The following is a 20,543-nucleotide window of genomic DNA, read 5'->3' as shown; positions in this document are numbered from 1 at the left end:
GTTCTTCTTTTAGGGAATGTTCTTTTAAGAAAGTCTGCTGCTTTCTTAAAAAATGGCAGAAAGTCAAAATCCACAAATAATTTCCAATGGAAATAAAGCCGTTCAATAATTAAACATTTCAGTGATGTCTAGGGTATAGTAGAATGAGTGCTAGATTATACACCGGGAGACCTGGGTTCTAGTTTTCTTTCTGCCACTAAATAACTGCAAGAAAAAATCCCTTTGAATATCAGTTTTCTCCTTTGTAAAGTGTGATGTTTGACTATGATTTCTAAGATACCTTATAGGCTGATACCCTATGATTTGATATAACTGCAAGTTACCTTTGATCTGTTTGAACAAGCAGCAACCCCAACATCTGGAATCCAGACTGTGGCCTGAATAGCTCCAGAGCCTATCACAACAGTTTGCAAGACAGAGCCATCCTAAAATTAAATGTATTTATCAATACACATTACTTAATCTTAGTTATTATTTACATTTTAAATTTATACTTCACAGTCACAAAAACATTCTAAAATCTGCACTTCCGCTAAATTTGGTAATGTCCAATTATATACCTTTTACCCAATTTTCTAGAGCCTAGATCACTTTCAATAAGAAAAATTAAAAGAGTGGAGGATTCTGAAAGAAGTTTCATCAGTATTCAAGATATTTATTACACAAAATATTCCTAGAATTGGTTGGGTTAATTTTCATCATATGGGAGTTAATGTAAAAATATTTAAGATAAAAATAACATCGGTACTCTTACCCTTAAAGACCAAATGTTCATGAGGCCACCTAGTCCACCAGACACCAGGGCCAACCCATCTGAACTGAAGGCAACTGTCCGGACAGGGGTGATGTGTCCCCGTAGCTGATAAACACATTTGGCTCCAGCTGGTTTCCTATATCCATCCTGCAATTCATTTTTATTTTTAACATATATTGAAAGCAAAATAATTTATAGATTCAAGATTTACAATTCATTCTTTGAAATTTTATATTTCAGTGTAACATTAGGGAGGAGGGAAGGATAACTCTCAGAAGGATTAGCCTGAATGAAGAAATAATAAAACACTAACGTGGTTCTCCTTTGCTGAGGTGAGTTTCATCCTTTTTGATACATTTCTAAACTGTTTCCTAACTTTTCAAACTGGCAGACGTTTCTACATTTCTAAATTCTAATTATCCCTCAGAGGTAGGAAAATTCTAACTTTTACTTCTTAATGAATGTTTTAATTTTTAACATGAGCTTTATGTAATTTTCATTTTTAGCATCTAACATTTATGAATTGTACATGCTGGCTCTATACAAACAGGCCCCTCTTTTTGTTGCAGATGGTTCTCTCATATGGTGTCTAATTTGGTGTTTGTTCTGCAGGTTTTAGAAGTGTGATAGGTAAGGCGTGTCTAAATACTATCTACCACAAAGAGCAAACTAGATTTACCTTTAGCGCTTTCACCTCCACCTTTGAGATATCTTCCTCTCATTAATAAGCTACCTATCCATCCTTCCCTACCCATTTCGCCCTGCCCTTAAGGTTCCTCTTCCTTCTAGCTATGATAGAGTATAATATCAGATGTACTCATTTATCCAAAGATGACATAAAACCTATTTCTTCCAGGGGTGTTTGTGTCATGAACAAAATAAAGAGCAACAAAAGTTGCAAACTGTTAGCTCAGGGATGCAATTTGATTGGCCACCCAGTGTTTTAAAGAATTTTAAGTCAGGCATCAAAATGTGTAATATTGGGAGATTTTATTTAAAACACTGGATTTGGGGCTTCTATTAAAAAAATTAGACAATTTGGTAACAATAGGCTCTTATTTCTTCAGGGTAACAAACAGCTTTGTAGCAACTGTGCCCATTATATGAAGCATGTGCACTTCTGTTTTTGTGTGTGTTTTTTAACCCTCTCCACACCTTCCAATTCCCAGCTTCAGGAATTTTTTATTTGCCTAGATGGCCTTGTAAGCATGTATTTGAATTCATAACCTCTGTTTAAGATAAAAGGAATTGCTCTTCATAGATGGAATTCTGGTATCAGTAGGAGATAGTTTATTTTTTTTTAAATATATTTTATTGATTTTTTACAGAGAGGAAGGGAGAAGGATAGAGAGATAGAAACATCGATGAGAAAGAAACATTGATCAGCTGCCTCCTGCACACCTCCCACTGGGGATGTACCCACAACCAAGGTACATGCCCTTGACTGGAATTGAACCTGGGACCTTTCAGTCCGCAGGCCGACGCTCTAGTATCCCCTGAGCCAAACCAGTTAGGGCAGTAGAAAATACTTTAAATAAGGTGTGCTCCGGTGGTGTTCCTATTTCACTGTACCAAAGACTTAATTTAGGATTCATCTATCTGTGGTATCGATTATATCCATTACCATAAATGATCATCACTCAATATTTATTGAATATATCATCTTAACAAGTAATATGGTGTCTAGGACTTACAAAAAAGTAATCCAATTCAGAGAGCACATAAGCATGACAATTACTCACGTTTCCTTAATGGTTCTTGTCCTTTGATAACTTATACTATCTATGGTTTCAGATAAGGTCTTAAAAAACACCAGAATGTTTACCTGGCAATTTGATTCCTGGTCCCACCATCCTTCTGAAGTGGCCACACTGGTTTGTGTGGTATCTTGTGGAATACGCCAAACACACACTAAGCCACTCTGACAGCCACTTAAAAAAATGACCACATAAAACCAAAACATGTCAATATGCAGAAGTAAAAATATTTTCAAATATCAACTGATAGAACTACTACAGTATTATTTTAAAATTTATTTATAGTAGGTATGCTATAATACAACTAGGTTTGATATTCTAACATCATCACACCCAGATAAGTAGATCACATACCAAGTTTCAAATTCTTTATTTCTCTATGGTGATCTTATGATGTTACACATTTTAAGATTAACACCTGACAATAAACTTTTTGAGACTACAGAGAAGCCACATGTAATGCAAGTAACAGTTTATATTAACATAAAAATTAAGACAGATGTACACACGAACACACACACACACACACACATTTACAACATACGTAGCCATCAGTAAATGCAACTTGGATCCTTTCCCTGGGAGGCTGCACCAAGCGATGCCATTTACAATAGATGGATGGCAGAGTGAATGTAGACAGCACCAGCATCCTGAAATAGGCCCCCAGAGTTTCACATTTTCTTCTTTGGCACATGTCATAAGAATATGACCTGTTGGGTCCCACTTCATACTAACAAGAGTATCCTTAAAACAGTAAGGGGAGAAAAATCATATTAATACTTCCTTTACAAATATATTAAACTCAATATTTATGACCCATTCTAGCACTTATTTGGAAATCAACATTATATGCATATCAGATACTGTTATATGGTTTCCAATCATACTAGACCCAACTCACCCTTTAATAAAGTCTGCATCATATTTGCTGTAGTCAATGCTCAATAAATATTGGTTAAATAAATTCTGACTTAGAAGGAATGTTACCCCTCATTAGTATTTTTAAGTTATCTTTATTGACATTAACTTTGAAAAAGAAGAAACTTTAAAAAAAATGTACCCCTCATACCAAACTAGCAAATACTTATGAGAATCATGTTTTGTGTTTATATGGTTGTTATCATTGCGCTCTCTCTCTTTCTTTCTTTTTTTAACACTCCTTCACAACTTCAAACTCCTGGCTTCATGCATTTATGTTACTTGCCTAGCTGGCCTGTAAACATCTGAACTGGCAACCTTAGTTTAAGGTAAAGGAATCATTCCTCATAGATGGAATTTCTCTTATTAGAGGGAGGTACTCTGACGGGATATTCCAAGGATATCCCGTCACTGCTTTGGTTTTACTGCTTTGGTTTTACTTCTCTCTTGGCTTGATGGCTTTCTTACATAAACTTTTTCATGTATATACCATGGTTTACAGATTTTGTGTAACTATAGAATTTTTTGTTTTACATTAAAAGCCTGCTTACTGTTTTTTTAAAAATATGTTTTTATTGATTTTTTTCAAGGAAGAAAGGAAGAGGGAGAGAGAGATAGAAACATTGATCAGAAAGAAACATCAACTGGCTGTTCCCTGCACGCCATACTGGGGGTTGAGCCAGCAACCCAGGCATGTGCCCTGACCAGAAATCGAACGGGTGACCTCTTGGTGCATGGGGCGACATGCAATCCACTGAGCCACTCCAGCTGGGCTAACAATAAATATTAAATCATAAGTGACTGATGTAAAAACTTTTAAAAAGAAATCAGTATCAAAGAACACTACAGTAAGAAACACAAAAAATAACCACCTGGCAAAGATGCTTTACCTTATGTGCATCGATTAGAACAATGCCTCCTTTCTCAAGTGGCTCCTTTGTCCCCAATAATAATTTTCCATCAAAATATCCCACCGCAAATGGTCTGTCTTCACTGAACCAAGCAATGCAAGTTACGGACACTAACATGATAAGAATAATAGAAAAAGAAAATAAAAGAGAGTGATTCATTTGTCATTATCTAACTTAAAAAGACAAAAGACTCCGCAAAAAATATATCTTCCTGCAAAATTGTAAGTAGGTTTCCAGACATCTCTGTAATGAATTTAGATAAAATGTAGGCTTATTGCAAGGATTCCATGTGACCCACTTCACAAGTGTTATTTACAAGTGACAAGGACTACCTCATTTAAAATATATACAGGGTGTCCCCCAAAATGTATATACATTTTAACAGCTGATAGCTCAATTGATGTTTCTTTCTTTTCAGATTTAACCCATTGGAATTAATAATGGTATTCAAATGTGTATACATTTTGGGGGACATCCTGTATATGTATTTTAGTATTTTGATTATAGTTTACATTCAGTATTATTTTGTATTAGTTTCAGGTGTATGGAATACCTCATTTTTTAAATCTTCCATTATTTTCAGGTGGTTATTGAAAAAGACAAGTATTGAATTCCCATGCTGATTTTAAGTGATTGTACCAGGTTCTTTCCTTTTGGACCAGAATCTGCCATGAAACTGAGAAGTGAAATAGCCAAAGTCATAGAAAGAAAATTCCTTGTCCTTTCTTTTGCTTAATATACCCTTCTCAGCATGTTTCCACATTCTATCAAGCAGATTCTATTCCAACAAGGCATACTCATATTTGCTTCTTTAAGTATATATAACACTGGATACCTACAGAAAAAAGTAAAAAACAGTATTTATTTGTGAGTAGAATGGGGACATGGGAACTAAGCAGATGAGAGAAAAACTTTTTGTTGTATACCTTTTTAAGTTTAAAAAATTTTAAACCCTATAAATGTATTTAAAAAATACTTTAAAAAATCCCTGAATTGTTTTATTCTGTAAACAGAGTACCACTGAAAAGTAGGGCTGTGAACTTTGAAAGAGCCCACTGCTGCAAACAACCAACAAAAACTATCTAGTAATACCTATGTACCCAAAGGGAACAAAGTGAGAAAATAAATGAAAGTAGATTTCCTACTATCTCTTGAAAGACTAGGAACTACCCTCTCCTCTTCTTTCCCCCAGTTCCTCAATTTCACTCATTTGTTAACAATTTCATCTCTACCAATGATTATCTCTTTTTTCTTGGGTATTCCTAACTTTCAAAGAAGACTTAGAGACTGTCGTAAGTGTTCAGATACACAAAAGATGAATGACTAATATATCACTACTAGGGGCCCGGTTCTTAGCTCCCCCCTGGGTTTCCGATCACTGTCAGTGGCAGGGGGCTTCTTCCTGCTTTCCCTTTCGCCTCCCTGCATTGTGCCTACATATGCAAATTAACCGCCATCTTGTTGGCAGTTAACTGCCAATCATAGTTGGCAGTTAATTTGCATATAGCCCTGATTAGCCAATGAAAAGGGTATCGTCGTACGCCAATTACCATTTTTCTCTTTTATTAGTATTGATTAGATCTCTTTTGGCATAGAGACCTGTGGTATGGGTTGGAAGGGAAGTATCTTTCAACTTAGTGACTAATTAAAATAAAACGCCAATTGGACAATTCAGAAAACAAAGCCAAAAGTAATATTCACTCAGCATTTTTAAAAGTAAGTTCCCCCAAAAAACCACACAGTTTATTTGATTAGGGAAAATCACTTTCCCAACTAGACACAAATCTGGTCATTTACCATCCTTTCGATAGCAATGCTCCAATTCTTGACGGTGCATGGTGGACACATCAACAACTTCAATCAATCCTAGAGATCCATCCATCCGCCCCACCAACAATAATTCTGGAGACTCTCCTGACCAGGCTGTAGCTGGACCCTCCTCTGGCCAAGCCAGGGAAGATACCCAATGGGGCTGAATGTCTACTAATCCTTTTCCTCCTAAAGAGAAAGAAATGTTAACTGCTTGTTACTTAATTCTTAAAAACAATAACAAGAACAAAAATAAATGCTACTTAATTCTAACATAGCTCAAAGCAGTCCCCATTTTCAAAATAGCCTACCAATGAATATTAGACAAGATCCTTCATTTATAGAAGACCTAGATTAAGACATTAATAGGCTTTTCTAGAACTATAAATGGAACAAGAATGGTAACTTTGTAGAAAAAAGAGTAAAGGAAAATAGTGTACAAATGTTAATCACTTATGTCCTTTCCTAATAATTTCTAAAAAACAAATTAACATAAGAAATTCACCTACAATAAGGCTAGCTAGTCCTTCACATATGTGAAATAGAATAGCCTTTCCTCAAATGTGCAAAAATGAACAAAATACTGATAAGCCCAAGATTACATTATTTTTTTGTTGTTTAGGATTACATTATTTATTTTTACTTTCAAGGGAGGTATTATTAAAAATTGACAAGAATTTTTACCAGTGAAAGACATAATTAATAAAAATATTTTTAAGTGTTTTAAAAGAATACATAGCTGAAAAGTCAGTGACCACTACTCCTCAAATCCTACTCTGAATATTTAGTGGTACATGAAAAGCATTTTTAGTTTACAGCTACTGAATTAGTTGAAACTCCAAGAAAGGAAAATCAGGAAATGAACACTTCCTCTTTAATTTAAACCATATTATACATAGATTTTCACAGTTCATTAACAGACTGTGAGTTTCAAGGTGAAGGGAAGCCATTGCTTGGACTCAACAGTGCCTTTAGTATTTACATGACTTACCATTAACTTGCCAGATATTCACCATCTTTTCCAAAGCGCCAGCTAGATATTTGCCACTGATACTCCAGGAAACAGGCAAGAAACTTGGATCACTGGGTGATCCCAGGCTTTCCTCAGCATCCCCTTCCCTAGAAAATAATAGACAAGTATGAAATTTTAATCCCCATCATCCAAAAGTAAACTAAACCTTGAATCTTAAAGTAAGGGCTTTATGTAGACCTCAGTACATAATAGCAGAGTCTTAACATTTCAAAAACTTGGCCAGCAGTATTTGACAATCACATATTCTAGTGTTTGTCATAATGTCAAAAAAAGAATTATAAAAGAGTGATGCTTAGATCATACACCATTTAATATAGAACATCATTTGTCAATAAAGACATACTAATTCTGTATGGGTTGTAAATGGTTTCTATTCAGAACACACTGAGTCTTGTTTGCCTGATCTCTAGGTAAATTCACAGAAAAGAAACACCTACTATAGTTAGCTACTTCTACTACAAAAGCAATATCATTACTCTAATTCCTAAATAATCCTTAAAGAATGATGGAATATTAGCCTACTGTTTTACAGAAATGAACATTTATTTGTAAGATAATAGATTTTGATTTAATTCTGAGTAATTCCAGATATTGGTAGTTAATAATTTTACTTGCCAAATACTATCCTATATAATAAAAGCCTACTAATATGCTAAGTGTCCGGTCATCTGGTTGTCCATTCAACCAATCAAAACATAACATGCTAATGATATGCTAAGGCTGCTCAACTGCTCACCATGATGTGCACTGACCACCAAGGGGCAGACAGTCGACGGGTCAACCAGTCACTATGACGTGCACTGACCACCAGGAGGAAGACGCTCCAACCGGTAGGTGAGCTTGCTGCTGGGGTCCGGCCGATCGGGACTGAGATGGGCCAGACATGCCCTGGAGCCCTCCGGTGGTCCTTCCCCAGATGGCCAACCTCCCACGCCCTGATTGTGCACCAGTGGGGGTCCCTCGGCCTGGCCTGCGCCCTCTTGCAATCTGGGACCGCTCAGGGGGTGTCAGAGAGCCAGTTTTGGCCCAATCCCGCAGGCCAGGCCGAGGGTACCCCACTGGTGCATGAATTCGTGCACCGGGCCTCTAGTTCTGATTATTTAAAAACACACATTGGGGATATAGTAAGACTATTCTAAAAAAACTGCAAAAAATTTTAGTGACAGTTTGATTACATTAACACAACCAAAATACAGCATGTTTAGAATTCTCTTACTTTAGATGTTGCATAAGAAAGGTCACGTTAGCACTCACAATCTGTTGAACACACAGGTCTGTTGCAGTGAATACTGCTTCTTGGTAACATTCCACACCCGGATGGTGCCATCATTGCCACTTGTAGCCAAGAGTCCTTTTTTATTACACCAAACACACGTCATTACCTAGAAAAGGTGAAAATGTCCAGCAATATTTGAGCAAGTTTTAATTCAAATGATTCTGTCATTTGAAAAAGTTCTATCAAATTAAAAAATAAATCTATCATGAAATTGTAAAAGAAAGTATCCATGTTATAATGCAATAGGCATGGTCTCATTCTTTTCTAATTAGCTTATGAATACACACCTATTTAAAGTATAGCTTTAAAGTACTATGCACCAAATCATTTGTTATCTGAAACCTGTTGAAATATTTATTAAACATGTTTATTTAATTTAAAAACATGTTTATTGGAACACTTGTGCACTGCTGGTGGGAATGCAGACTGGTGCAGCCACTATGGAAGACATTATGGAGTTTCCTCAAAAAACTGAAAATGGAACTCCCATTTGACCCTGTGATCCCACTTCTAGGAATATATCCCAAGAAACCAGAAACACCAATCAGAAAGGATATATGCACCCCTATGTTCATAGCAGCACAATTCACCATAGCTAAGATCTGGAAACAGCCTAAGTGCCCATCAGTAGATGAATGGATTAGAAAACTGTGGTACATCTACACGATGGAATACTATGCTGCTGTAAAAAGGAAGGAACTCTTACCATTTGCAATGTCATGGATGGAACTGGAGAGCATTATGCTAAGTGAAATAAGCCAGTCAATAAAGGAAAAATACCACATGATCTCACTCATTCATGGATAATAGAGACCATTATAAATTTTTGAACAATAATAGATACAGAGGCAGAGCTGCCTCAAACAGATTGTCAAACTGCAGCGGGAAGGCCGGGGAGGGTGGGGGTGCAGGAGGTAGGGGGGTAAGAGATCAACCAAAGGACTTGTATGCATGCATATAAGCATAACCAATGGACATGAGACACCGGGGGATAGGGGAGGCTAGGGGACTGTCTAGGGCGGGGGGGGGGGGGGGGGGAAATGGACACATATGTAATACCCTTTGTAATACTTTAAGCAATAAAAAAAAAAAAGAATAAAAAAAAATAAAAACATGTTTATTTAATTCAATGAAGTATAAATACTGCAACATATTTGTATGTTTTATAAAATAACACATACTAAGAAGTCATTTCTTTATATTTTTTCATTGATTTCAGAGAGGAAGGGAGGAGAGAGAAATAAAAACATCAATGATGAGAGAGAATCACTGATCTGTGCCCTCCTGCACGCCCTGTACTGAGGATTGAGCCTATAACCCAGGTATGTGCCCTGACCGGGAATGGAACCAGAACCTCCTGGTACACAGATCGATTCTCAATCACTGAACCACACCAGCCAGGCAAGAAGTGATTTTAAAATTAGTGAACAGAAGCCAGTCTTCATTTCCTAAACTGCCCTTGTCACTGCTCAAAGGCCCAGTGGGTTATATTGAAAAAGTGAGGCCAATGTCTTTTCCTCTTGCATGTATAAGCCTTAATCTCTTATGAGGCTATTTCTTTGGTTTTCTTCTTATCCACCATCTGATTTTCCTGTTTGTATAATATTATATCAAACCAACATACAGAGAGAGTTGGTAACTACCAGATAAATATTGATAATTTTGTGTGTGTGGTGCGGGGGCGGGGGGGTGGGGGAGAAGAGATGTGTAAACTTTGAGCTCTTTGAGAAGGGCAGAAACTATTTTATCTTACATAAAGCAATCAGCACACTTGGGACTCAAAATACATACTCTGTTCTGATGAGCCTCCAACTTGATAAAAGAACATTTTCTGAGATCTCCTCCCATATCAGCAAGTGTTTGTGGAGTAGTTTGGTTGTCACGGTCGTGTGCAGCAAGAGTGCGCACAAGCTGTTGAGCAGCCCATTGCCTATGCTGTGAGGACAGCCTGGAGGACAGGCAGCAAGCTGCCAGGGCATTAGCCAGCTCCAGAGGGCCTACAGCAGAAGGATCATAGGAAGGATGGACATACAATTGAGCAGTTAAACCTGCTTAAACAAAACAATGAAATGATACCCCGGTGAGAGCTGGTGGTAGTGAACAAACAAAAATGGGTTAACCCATATCTTTTAATAACTAGCACTTTTGCAAGCAATCATTTCACTAACTAATGCATACAAGAAATAATAAACATTTATCTCATCAAACTCTATAAGAAATCTGATTCACTGCAAATGTACATTTATATTCGTCAATCAATAAATAGTCTTTACTCTAAAGACACACAGACTAAGAATGCAGCAAAAATAATTTTAAGGCTAGGGCAAAGGCAGCATGCCCTAAAAAATAAGAATTCGGCCTTTGCTGCTCAAAAGTGACCTTAACAGAGTCAAGGGACTGGACTGAGATCCTAAGGCCCATCTCTCTTGACCACATGGTCTTTATAAAAAGAAAGGTAGACAGCAGTGATTAAGTACTCCTTTCACAGCGTTATCGTCCTAAGAGAAAAACAGTACTGCCATTATCTAAATTTTATTAAGAAAACCTATCAGGGTTATTATCTATGGCAGTGATTTTTCAACCAGTGTATCACGACACACTGGTGTGCTGCAAGAATTTTTATAACATGCAATACCTGACTATTTAGTCAGGGGCACTGACCTCTTTTCCCTTAGATAGTCAAATAAAAAGAATGACAACAGCCCACACAATAGCTGTTCCATGTGAATGAATCAAAATTATATCTATTATTTTTGTCAGATCAGCAAAAAACATATTTTTTGGTGTGCCACAGAATTTTAGTAATTAGTTGGTGCATGCCATAAGATGAAAAAGGTTGAAAATCACTGATCTATGTTGACTCAAACCATAATCTAATAAAAATTATCTAATCAAACAAGACTAATATGGTATGTTTTCTAGTATTTATTTTCATGTACATTGAAAAAGTATTCATGTACTTTTATGATCTAAACTTAAGTATACATGTTATGTAATTCACCATATAGAGCAATGAAAAACACATTTTTAAAAAACATTAATCAAACTGATTAGATCATACAAATCAATTAGAAGATTGCATAAATTAAATGGTATGAAAGTTACCTTTCTTTTCAACTTCTGACTTATCATAGTTAGGTCTCAGTTTGGCCCCCTTGTCTGCTAGTAATGCCACAAGGGCCTGAGTTACAACAAAGTTTGGGGAGGTCACAAGCTTATTTTCTTCAGCAATTCCTCGGAGAAAGCTGGGTAGAAACTTTCGCTGAATTGGATCATCAACTGTAGTTAGATTTACACCTGTTGCAGCAGAAATCAAGTTCTGAAGAGGCAATTGGAACAAATAGGTTTAATTTTTACATATAATTTTGGAACAAAGATTTTATCTCAAAAGGCTCTTTTAAGAATCAGTTAGAAATAAGCAAAGCAACTAGAAAAGCACTGGAAACTAGCTTACCTGTGTACACAACTGCACTAGGAGTTTTGCAGCACTAGGTGTGTTTGATGCCAGACATCCCACTGCTGTGCTCAGATAGGCCAGGCAAGAGATGGGTTTGTTGGCTTTGCTGTGCCCACCTCGTGAGCGTTCTGTGGTGCTTCCCATGGCAGAAGGGCTGGTGGAGAGGCCAGCTCTCCCTGCTGCAGCCAAGCACATTAATCGAACGAGCGTTCGGATATCTGTAAGCCCCAGAGATTCAAGACCAGCAGCCAGGCTACAACTGGAACCACTGTCAGGAAAGAAAAACACTTCAGATGGATAAAAATAAAAGTTTTCTTAAGGGACTGTTTGGAGCCCTACATATCATCCATAGTACAAAAAACAAAATTAAAGGCATGCTGCACTATCACTAATCATACATTTCCTAAGAGATGTCCAAAAATATTATGTCCACTAGAAACTGTTACTGAAACTTAAAAAAATACATTGATGTATACTTGAAGAATAACTGAATTACTAAAGTATAACATACAGGAATGTTCACAAATCATGAATTTTCACAAACTGAACAAACCCATGCAACTTCCAGATCAAGAAGAGAACATTGCCAGGTCCTCAGAAGCATACTTGGGCCCTTCTCAGTCACTGGGCCCTCTAAAGTAACCACTATCCTCACTTCTAAAGCCATAAATCAGTCAGACCTGTTTTTGAGCTTTGTATAACTAAAATAATAAAGTATTCTTTTGTGTCTGGCTTCTTTTGTTCAACACTACTTTGCTGGGGTCCAGCCCCAGCGGGTCCAGGGGTCCCCAAAGGCGCAGACGGAGTCGGCAAAGAAGGAATGACACGGAGACAGCGTTCAGTTGATCAGCAGCCTAGCCAGGATCTCCAGCCAAGTTCTGGTCTCGATCTCCAGAGAGGTTCTGCTTAGGATCTCCAGCCAGGTTCTGTCCAGGTTCTCCAGGCAGGTCCAGTCACCAGGTTCTAGTCAGGCTCTCCTGCCAATCTCCGCAGTCAGGTTCAGTCCAGGATCCCCTGCCATGTTCTCTCGCCAGGCTCCGCCTCCAGGCTCCGAGGCCAGTCCCTGTCCAGGATCCTCCGGCATGCTCTCGCCAGCGAAGTTCTTCTGTCCCTAGAGAACGTTCTGTGTAGGTTCTGTGCCTAGGCTCTGTCTCTCTTGGTCCTGTCTTCCAAGCCCTTTGTTCTAAGTTCTGTGTCTTTCTGTCTTCTTACAACTGTATTTATACCAGTTGATTCAATCCTATCAATCTCTATTACAAAGGTTAGGGCGTTTCTTATCTCCATTCCAGGGAGAAAAGATTATGTAGTTTAAGCATGATTGTTCGTAGTTAAAGGGATTAATTACCCGCCTGGCACTTAGTTGAGGGGTTTTATTCCCTCCCTAACTGCAGGGGAAAATCCCTACCTGGGGATTCAACCTTTCTCTGAGAGGTGACCTTGGTTAAAACACAGCGCCAAGAAGGTGAGCAAACATATTAAGAACCGTATGCCATATATGCCAGGTCCCTGGAAACAGCAAGGATGGACCGGCTCAAGGCACTACTTGTAACAGATTCATCCATGTTGTTACATCACAGAAGTGGTTATTCATTTTCATTGATGTATAAATAAAATGTACTGCAATTAATTTATCCATACAGATGGCAATCAGGTGATTTCCAGCACAGTGCTATTATGATAGTGCTGCTGTGTTTGTTCTTGCTTATGTCTTTGGTGTACATATGTCAGCATTTCTATTGGATGTATACCCAGAAGTGAATGTCTGGGTCATGGAATATGTTAATATTCACCTTCAGTTGGCACTGTACCATCAGACAGTTTTCCAAAGTAGTTGTACCAATTTATTTCCTCACCAGCAGTGTATGAGAGTGTTAAGTGTTCCACATCCTCATGCTCACCTTGTTCCCTCAGTGTTTTAAAGTTAGTCAGTCTGATGGGTATGTAGTAGTATCTCATTGGTTTTCATTTCTCTGAAAACTAATGAGATTGAACAATTCATCTTTCATGTTCATTGGCCATTTGGAGATCCTCTTTTGTATTATTTGGTATTTTGCCCATTTTGGGGGGTAAGTCTTCATCTTATTGATTTATAGGAATTCTTTATATATTCTGTTGGTTATATGCATTGCTAATATCTTCTCCCATTTAGTGACTTTTTAAAAAACTTTCTGACTTAATGACTTTTGCTGAACAGAAGTTCTTTTTTAATGTAGTTCAATATATCAATCTTTTTCTTTATGGTGAATGTCTTTTGTGACTTGCTTAAGAAATCTCTGCCTGTCCCAAAATCAAGAATAAGTTCTTCCTATGTTACCTTATAGAAATATTATTGATTTACATTTTACATTTAGATGGAAGAATCACTTGGAAATATTTGTTTTATAGTGTGAGTAAACCATCTGACTTAGCCCAGGTTATTGAAAAGACCATCCTTTCCTCATTGCTCTGCAGTATAAACAGTGTCATAAATCAATCCATAAATCAAGTGTTTATAGATGTGGGTCAGATTCTGAACTCTTCTCTAGCACTGTCCAAATTATCTATTCTTAAGCCAATACCACATAGTCTTATCTAAATTTTATTTTGAGTTTTTTTCAGGGTCCTTCTATCTTCAATGACAGTTAAATACCCTAGCTTAACCATTTCTTAAATGGATGACTTTCAGGTACTCTTTGGCTCTGTTCCCTTTTTTACTCCATAGTATGAACATGGCAAGTCTTCATGATGGAATCTGCAGGTTGACTTAGCTACACAGTTGATTAATTCTGCAGAAAAACTCATTTGATCTTTTATTTCTACCTTGTACCAAATGGATCAACAGTCTGAGTTTCCCATTTCAGATAATAAAATGTTAGCAGTTGACTCAGTTACTATAATGGCATTATTTTCTACCTAAGAAGTGCCAAGTATTAACTGAATGACTGAATGAATAAATAGCAATGATGACTATGTCCAACTTGTGTCATTTAATAGTAGATATTAAGTTTCTAAAAATTCTATCTCATTCTCCCAACAATACCAGACTCCAGTCTAACATATTCTTGAAGCTAACTTAGCATAACTTGACACAAACTAACACCTACCTGACTGAGAGAAGAGACAGCGCTCTCATGACCATGGTTCTGGACAGAAGTACCTGAGCAGCAGCAGTCACTCTCCTTAAAGCCACCACTCGGTCGTGAGGGTTTGCTAAGGCAGCTGCCTGCTCACCTAATGTTATTCTCCCAGAGGAACTCTTTTCTACCGAGCCATGGCAACCTGAAAAACAAGATTTTGTTTAGTTCTCAACATGGTAAGTAAGGAAAAAGTATCTGGACTACTGCAAATTTTCTAGGTTCCAGGCTGCAAGGAAATACAGAAAACGAAAGTGTTTTGCTCATCTGGAACTTTGTTAATCAGAAAAGTCCTTGGGAGAAATAGATATTTCTAAATCAATAATCTATCCTGCCGAAACCGGTTTGGCTCAGTGGATGGAGCATCAGCCTGCGGACTGGGAGGTCACGGGTTCGATTCCGGTCAAGGGCATGTACCTGGGTTGCGGGCACATCCCCAGTGGGAGATGTGCAGGAGGCAGCTGATCGATGTTTCTCTCTCGTCGATGTTTCTAACTCTCTATCCCTCTCCCTTCCTCTCTGTAAAAAATCAATAAAATATATTTAAAAAAAAATAATCTATCCTACATAATAAAGAGGTAATATGCAAATTGACCATCACTCCAACACACAAAGATGGCCACCTCCATGTGGTCAAAGATGGCCACCACAAGATGGCCCGCAGGGGAGGGCAGTTGTGGGCGATCAGGCCTGCAGGGGAGGGAAGTTGGGGGGACCAGGCCTGCAGGGGAGGGCAGTTGGGGGGACCAGGCCAGCAGGGGAGGGCAATTAGGGGCAATCAGGCTGGCAAGGGAGGGCAGTTAAGGGCGACCAGGCCAGCAGGGGAGGGCAGTTGGGGGCAACCAGGCCTGCAGGAGAGGGCAGTTGGGGATGACCAGGCCAGCAGGGGAGGGCAGTTAGGGGCAATCAGGCCGGCAAAGGAGCAGTTAGGGGCAATTGGCCAGCAGGGGAGCAGTTAGGCATTGATCAGGCTGGCAGGGGAGTGGTTAGGGGGTGATCAGGCTGGCAAGCAGAAGCGGTCAGGGGCAATCAGGCAGGCAGGAAGGCGAGTGGTTGGGAGTCAGCAGCCCTGGATTGTGAGAGGGATCCCAGATTGGAGAGGGTGCAGGCTGGGCTGAGGGACACCCCTCCATGCACGAATTTCATGCACCAGGCCTCTAGGGTGTGTGTGTGTGTGTGTGTATGTGCCTAAGCAACCATTACAGCCGGAATGACCAGTCGACCAGTCGCTATGACATGCTCTGACCACGAAGGGGCAGATGCTCAATGTAGGAGCTGCCCCCTTGTGGTCAGTGTGCTCCCACAGCCAACCTCCTGCAGCCAGCCAACCTCCCCTGGTCCCTCCCCAACCCGGCCGGCTGGCCTGCCAACGACTCGTGGCTCTCCCCCTGGCCAGCAGGCCCTCCCCCTGGCCAGCAGGCCCTGACTGGGACTGGACGAGATAGCCCCGATCAGCCCTGATTGCAGGCAAGGCCTAGGGACCCCACCTGGGCACAACTTTGTGCACCAGGCCTCTAGTCTATTGTAAAAGAAACATGCTTCTTAAAATATTTTGGTTTTATTTATTTTGCTCATGTATCACATCTACTGATATTAACAAATACAGAAAAGACATGGTTTTAAAAGCATGCTTTTTACACATAAAGGGTCATCAATACTGTCCCAATTCTTTATTCTGTATTCCCTATAGCAAAGTTACCACACCCTCGCACCTAAATAAAAAAAGTTGGCAAAATAGTTTCTAATCAGTTCCAGGATTCTCTTATCACAGAGTTTTTAAAAAAATCTTATATTTTATCAATTTTTTAACACTTCACTATTTCATAAAAAACACAAACATCAAACCTTAATATTGTATTATACCTTCAAAATATGTTAAAACAACTGGCTCAAAATACTTGATGGGGTGAGAAAATGTTGAATCCTTTTTCTTATTATTTACCTTTACTGTCTTATTATTTATCTAAAAAATAAATAAATATAGACTCTATGAAATCCATGCCAATTAGCATGTCAATTTACCTATTTGCATCAGAGTCTCTTCCATACTGTTGGTGGCTGTAACCATTGCTACTGATGCTCCCAATGGATCACTGTCAGGGAACTGAACTGGTTCTGGTACAATACGTCGATCGTTTAAACCAAGTGGTCCAGCAAGTAATTCAAATTCTTCTTCACCTGTTAGCTTTTCATCTTCATCAACATCCAACATGTCCCAGTCTTCTGGAATTTAAATAAACATATGTATAGTATGTGAATATAAACATGATATGACTCTGCTAGCAATTGTTATTGTAAGATATGTCTAAGATGCAGATGAACTAAAAGTCCAGTGCCCACAAAATGTACTATGGCACCATCTTCTGGTGAGCTGACAAACTGCTCTCCTAAGGTATAGGGAGACTAGATGGGAAAGGCAGTCAAAGCAGTCAAATCCATTTATTTTTCCCCCCTTAATTCTTTATTGTTAAAAGTATTACAATAAGTCTACTTTTTTCCCCATTGACTTCTCCCCAGCCAAGGCAATAGCAAATGTTACAGCTGGTAATGAAGGTTTCAACTAATAAAAAATATTGTTATAGGATCAACAAAGAGTTTTTAACCCTGTCCATAATCATTAGGAAATAATTGTTTCAAGTAAATGAATGCTCTAGATAAACTGATGCTTGCTTCAATTTTTTTTTTTTTTACTTTCCTCAACAAGGATATTGAACATGTATATACACTTCTTCTACTTTGAAAACAAAATGCCACACAGAAATTCACATTTTGTGGTAAAACTAGTATTTCAACCAGGTTCTTTTGCTTTAACTTTTTAAAACTAGGGCTGATGCTATCAAACTATCTTGAGCTTTTTAGAGACAATTTAAGTTAACATGTACATAAATACAAACACATGAAGGTAAATTTTAGTAACCAGATGTTAAGCAGAAGGTATACATAAAAATACATGTAAAATAAAGAAGCTCTCAAAACAACTACCTTCATATACACTGTCCTGCTTGCCAATTAGATCTGGAGCTTGTCCCTTGTACCTGCACCAAATACGAAGAACAGTGTGTTTTTACATAAAACAGTTAGTACCCAAAAATGCAAATTAAGTCATTAGAACATTTTAAAAGGTCATTAATAAAGCAACACAAAATAAAGAAGTGTATTTCATGTTATGGGCTAATGTAATAAAAACCATTGATATATATATGTACTATGTCCTAACCGGTTTGGCTCAGTGGATAGAGCATCGTCCTGCAGACTGAAAGGTCCCAGGTTCGATTCCGGTCAAGGGCATGTACAGGCACATCTCCAGTAGGAGGTGTGCAGGAGGCAGCTGGTCGATGTTTCTCTCTCATCGACGTTTCTAACTCTCTATCCCTCTCCCTTCCTCTCTGTAAAAAATCAATAAATATATATTAAGCTTCCAAAAGGTTAAGGCAAGGATCCTACCCACAATTTGTCAACAAGTCAAAGGTAACACGAACGCCAGTGAAGGACCTGGGGATAAACGACTGTTCCTGGACTACAGGTCCCCAGCTCTGACAGGAACATGAATTCCTCAACCTCCACCATCCTTCCTGCTCCCAATCCAGCAATCACAGGACTTTAGGAAATGTTAAAAAGTAACTCCTAACATGAAAAAAGCTACTATTCCCATGTCTTTAATGAGAGAGACTATCATTCAGGGGGACTGGATCTCCATACAATTTCAAGGTACCTTTCAGAACTTGTGGTCTTGGATTTGGTCTTCAGGGCTAAGTACTTTTCCCTGCAGCTGCCACAGAGCAGGTAGTATGGATTTCCACTCCCACATTCACCACCAAACCAGCCATCAACATAGGAGCCATTGCTGCGGTAGCCCTGGCGGTTTGCACTGCGCCCACAGCCTGGGTGATTTCTCTTCATGTGCTGATTGAAGCTGACAACACTGCATTCACACAGTTCACACACCACCACTTCTTCCCTGTCTTCAGACTCACAAACATGCTGCACAAATGATTACATATCAAATTATTAGTCAATTTAACAAAATTAAGAAGAGGTCAACAGATTATTGATATTAAATTAACTATTTTATTTACTTATGCTGGAATATTTGCAATATGTTCATTAATGCTATATAAGAAATTTCTTTCAAATCCAAATTCACATCATACAATCTTAAAGTGGTTTTTTTTGCCATTCCTCTCTCTAATAAAAGTGACTATCCTACTGAAAAGAGAGTTAATAAAAATGACCATCTGCCCCAGCTCAAATGATTTTTTTTAAATCCCTCTAATGAAAATTACTTTCTTTAATCTAGTCATAACATGCATATCTATTTTCTGAATTTCTAAGAAGTTATTAGGATTCATTTATCTTATTAACCTAACGGTATATCAGCGGTTCTCAACCTGTGGGTCGCGACCCCTTTGGGGGGGTCGAATGACCCTTTCATAGGGGTCGCCTAAGACCATCAGAAAACACATATATAATTACATATTGTTTTTGTGATTAATCACTATGCTTTAATTATGTTCAATTTGTAACAATGAAAATATATCCTGCATATCAGATATTTACAATACGATTCATAACAGTAGCAAAATGACAGTTATGAAGTAGCAACGAAAATAATTTTATGGTTGGGGGTCACCACAACACGAGGAACTGTATTAAAGGGTCACAGCATTAGGAAGGTTGAGAACCACTGTGGTAGATGCTCTTTCCTGTAGGACTTAGACCTGTGAACTTTTCAGTTTCACTGCTATAAAAGCATAATGCTAAATAATGTAAACATACAAACCCACCACGTACCCTGACCCTGGATAGAGGTATTTATAAGATCTAGGTGGCACTGGTTCCTAGAATGAGGCATTAACAGTGATTAAATGAAACCTGAAGGAGAAGAGCATGCATTCAGATAGCAAGGTGAAAACAGCAGCCATGTTATATACCCAGCAGTCAACTGAGACGTGATGCCTGTTTTGTAATCTATCTTTGATATTAAAATCAAATATTACCATAATACAGCTCTATTCATCTAGTCTAGAGAGAGAAGCAATAAAATCGCACAGAAATAGCAAAAAGAGAGACTTTTTCTTATTAGTTTGCAAGTATGAAAGTAACATTAACCATTAGAGCCCCAAACTTTAGGATGAGATGTAAAAATTTTCCGTGTTACAAGTCTAGGCAAGGCTGTTATTAGTAAGCTGCATAAACAAGAGGGCAGGAAAATAAGTCAGAGCAGCCCCCGCTGCAGTCACACACACCCAGGTAGGCCAATCCAGTACCTCTGGGATCCACATTCCCAGAATATCATTTTCACTGGTCAGGTCTTGTCCAAACATTGCTTCCATTGCTTCATCATCAAGATCAATTTCCAATTCCTCATCTAAATTAAAGTCATACAATGCCCCTGGGTCTTGCTGCAAAGATATTCCTTCTCTCCGACTTTGATTCCTGTGGGCCTGCACAGAGCGGTATAACCCCGCTCAGAACAAAACAAAAAAGGTATTTTATTTGCATGTATAAAATAATT

General features: G+C 38.4%; 1 protein-coding gene across 11 annotated transcripts in view; it reads right to left on the bottom strand.

Annotated features, from left to right (window-relative positions):
• HERC1 (HECT and RLD domain containing E3 ubiquitin protein ligase family member 1) overlaps nt 1-20,543 on the bottom strand; it is a 193,038-nt gene that overhangs the window by 33,569 nt on the left and 138,926 nt on the right. For 6 of the 11 annotated variants that reach the window (XM_059698824.1, XM_059698814.1, XM_059698867.1 and 3 more), the window contains exons 44-59: nt 20,275-20,495; nt 18,741-19,009; nt 18,011-18,063; nt 17,051-17,251; nt 14,999-15,173; nt 11,913-12,183; nt 11,564-11,777; nt 10,250-10,506; nt 8,437-8,564; nt 7,141-7,268; nt 6,138-6,338; nt 4,320-4,450; nt 3,056-3,255; nt 2,580-2,685; nt 755-901; nt 324-425 (exon numbers count right to left, since the gene is read on the bottom strand). In XM_059698824.1, coding sequence (XP_059554807.1) covers nt 324-425; nt 755-901; nt 2,580-2,685; nt 3,056-3,255; nt 4,320-4,450; nt 6,138-6,338; nt 7,141-7,268; nt 8,437-8,564; nt 10,250-10,506; nt 11,564-11,777; nt 11,913-12,183; nt 14,999-15,173; nt 17,051-17,251; nt 18,011-18,063; nt 18,741-19,009; nt 20,275-20,495 — 2,804 coding nt within the window. The remainder of the gene's footprint in view (nt 1-323; nt 426-754; nt 902-2,579; nt 2,686-3,055; nt 3,256-4,319; nt 4,451-6,137; nt 6,339-7,140; nt 7,269-8,436; nt 8,565-10,249; nt 10,507-11,563; nt 11,778-11,912; nt 12,184-14,998; nt 15,174-17,050; nt 17,252-18,010; nt 18,064-18,740; nt 19,010-20,274; nt 20,496-20,543) is intronic. The other 5 variants (XM_059698883.1, XM_059698902.1, XM_059698863.1 and 2 more) reach the window with 3 other exon arrangements.

This window comes from Myotis daubentonii, chromosome 1 (genome assembly GCF_963259705.1).
Source record: "Myotis daubentonii chromosome 1, mMyoDau2.1, whole genome shotgun sequence".
In the NCBI taxonomy this organism is placed as follows: domain Eukaryota; kingdom Metazoa; phylum Chordata; class Mammalia; order Chiroptera; family Vespertilionidae; genus Myotis; species Myotis daubentonii.
The sequence above is the reverse complement of the archived record's forward strand: the minus strand, read 5'-3'. Positions and strand labels throughout refer to the sequence as shown.